Raw genomic sequence first — 2,147 nt, forward strand, 5'->3', positions numbered from 1 at the left:
GGTAATTTCAAAATCACACAAGGTCCCCAAATAATACTAATCCCGTGCGAATAGGGCTTTAAGACGAACCCCGGCTGGCCGGCCATGTCCCTTTCTCTGTGTCAGACTTAACTTTGTTTGTTGTCGTCTTCTAAATAATGCCGCGAGTGGGGCTTGAGGAAGTGACGTCGCCTGCGTCTGCGCAGTGCGCCCTGATGCCGCTGAAGCGAGACACAGGAAACAGAAATACTGCAAAATAATAATAATAACGCGACTAAACGAGACGAAATAACGTTATAACATTTCGTTTCGTCTCGTTTTGGTCAACGAAAATGAAGAGACATTTTAGCATAGTTTTTATTTTGTAAACCACATTTAGTCTCGTTTTTATTCATCAACGATATTGCATTATACATTTAATTATAGTCATCGTCACATGACCAGCATTTTCGTCTCGTCTCGTCTCGTTTTCGTCACGTGATAAAGGTTCGTTGACGACGATATTTAGTCATAATTTTCGTTGACGAAAGCAACACTACATGGTACCATATTGGTACCCAGCATTATTTTGGTATCATTAAGGTGATACATGATGATACATATGATTTTTTGTCGTGTTGACCTGTTGTCACTATATTTTGAATGACTGTAGATGTTATTTTTTGTGTGTGAATGTGCAGGCGAGTTGTGCAGATGATAAAGAGCAGTGGGTTCAGCTCCTGCAGGATGGGAGTTCTCCATATCAACACACCAGCCACGAGTCACTGAGGTACGCACACACACACACACACACACACTCACATTCACATGCTGTCTGTCTGCTGCCAGTATTCCATATGAACCGAGCATGAATCACTGAACTGCACACACACTCACAGAAATACTCACATTCTTTCCGCATCCTCTTTCCATTCTTCTGTTTCCTCTGTTTCTCAGTGGTCTGAAAAGCCGCAGGTGTCCCACCTCAAACATGTACATGGATGACCCCTTTCAGCAGCTGTGTGGTCCATCAGTCCACTTGCAGCCCATCTATTCAAACTCCTCTATACTGGAGCACATGGTACGGTCAAGCAGAATGAAGTGTATTTGACCTGTGTAACCAGTTGAAAACAATATTAATTCTTTGATTTAAGCAAGCTGTTTGGTTTTGTTTACAGTTTATTTAAGTTACATATCACTAGTTATTATTTACTTGTCAGGCTATTTTAAATCAACACAATAAATTTAGTTGTACACTGCCATTCAAACGTTTGGGGTCAGAAATTTTATTTGAAAGAAATTAATACTTTTATTCAGCAAGGATATGTTCATTTGATTATTTTGATTAAAAGTGACAGTAAAGATATGTATAATGTTACAAAAGATTTCAATTTCAGATTCAATTCCGATTCTTTTGAACTGAATGTTTCTATTCATTAATATCACAGTTTCCACAAAAAAATGTAGCAGCACAACTGTTTTCAGCATCAAATCAGCATATTATTATTATTATTTCCAAAGGATCATGTGACACTGAAGACTGGAGTAATGATGCTGAAAATTCAGCTTTGCATCACAGGAATACATTTAAAATATATTCAAATAGAAAACAGTATTACAGTTTTACTGTATTTTTCATCAGACAAATAAAGAATTTGTGAAGAGACTTCATTCAAAAACATTAAACCCAAACTTTGGAAATATAGTATATGTGGGAAACACAATTCGTGCCATGTTGGTGATCAGAATATTACTTTTTTAATTTATATTCAATATTTTCAATAGTTTCAACTTTTGTTATTGTTATTTATTTCATCATCATCATCATCATCAAACTTTATTAAGGACACACTCGGTCCAAACAAAGACACACCAATAACATACAAAAACACACACAAGGACAAAAACCACAATATCACATATTTACATGTGTACAAAAACGCCAATGATTCCACATATTTGAAAAAAGCCTGACTGAACTTAGTGCCAAGTTTGTCAGTGTTAAAATTATACTGTTTACAGATTCTGATAACCTACACATACATCTGTACATGAGATTACGCAACACAGCAGCGCAGGTTGGCACACCAGCACTGACAAACATTTGGCTTGCGCTGCTCCATCTTGGCACCTTAAGCAGCAATCGCATACCATCATTATAAGCTACATTAAGTCTCTGCATGCTGCTC

The 2,147-nt window shown here is 37.1% G+C and overlaps 1 protein-coding gene across 1 annotated transcript in view; it reads left to right on the top strand.

Annotated features, from left to right (window-relative positions):
• LOC107722989 (actin filament-associated protein 1-like 1) overlaps positions 1-2,147 on the top strand; it is a 14,430-nt gene that overhangs the window by 2,019 nt on the left and 10,264 nt on the right. The window contains exons 2-3 of the mRNA XM_016531491.1: positions 660-748; positions 916-1,039. Of these exons, the coding sequence (XP_016386977.1) occupies positions 660-748; positions 916-1,039 (213 nt within the window). The remainder of the gene's footprint in view (positions 1-659; positions 749-915; positions 1,040-2,147) is intronic.

Source organism: Sinocyclocheilus rhinocerous, unplaced genomic scaffold (genome assembly GCF_001515625.1).
Source record: "Sinocyclocheilus rhinocerous isolate Xijiao unplaced genomic scaffold, SAMN03320098_v1.1 scaffold2559, whole genome shotgun sequence".
NCBI classification, from domain to species: Eukaryota; Metazoa; Chordata; class Actinopteri; order Cypriniformes; family Cyprinidae; genus Sinocyclocheilus; species Sinocyclocheilus rhinocerous.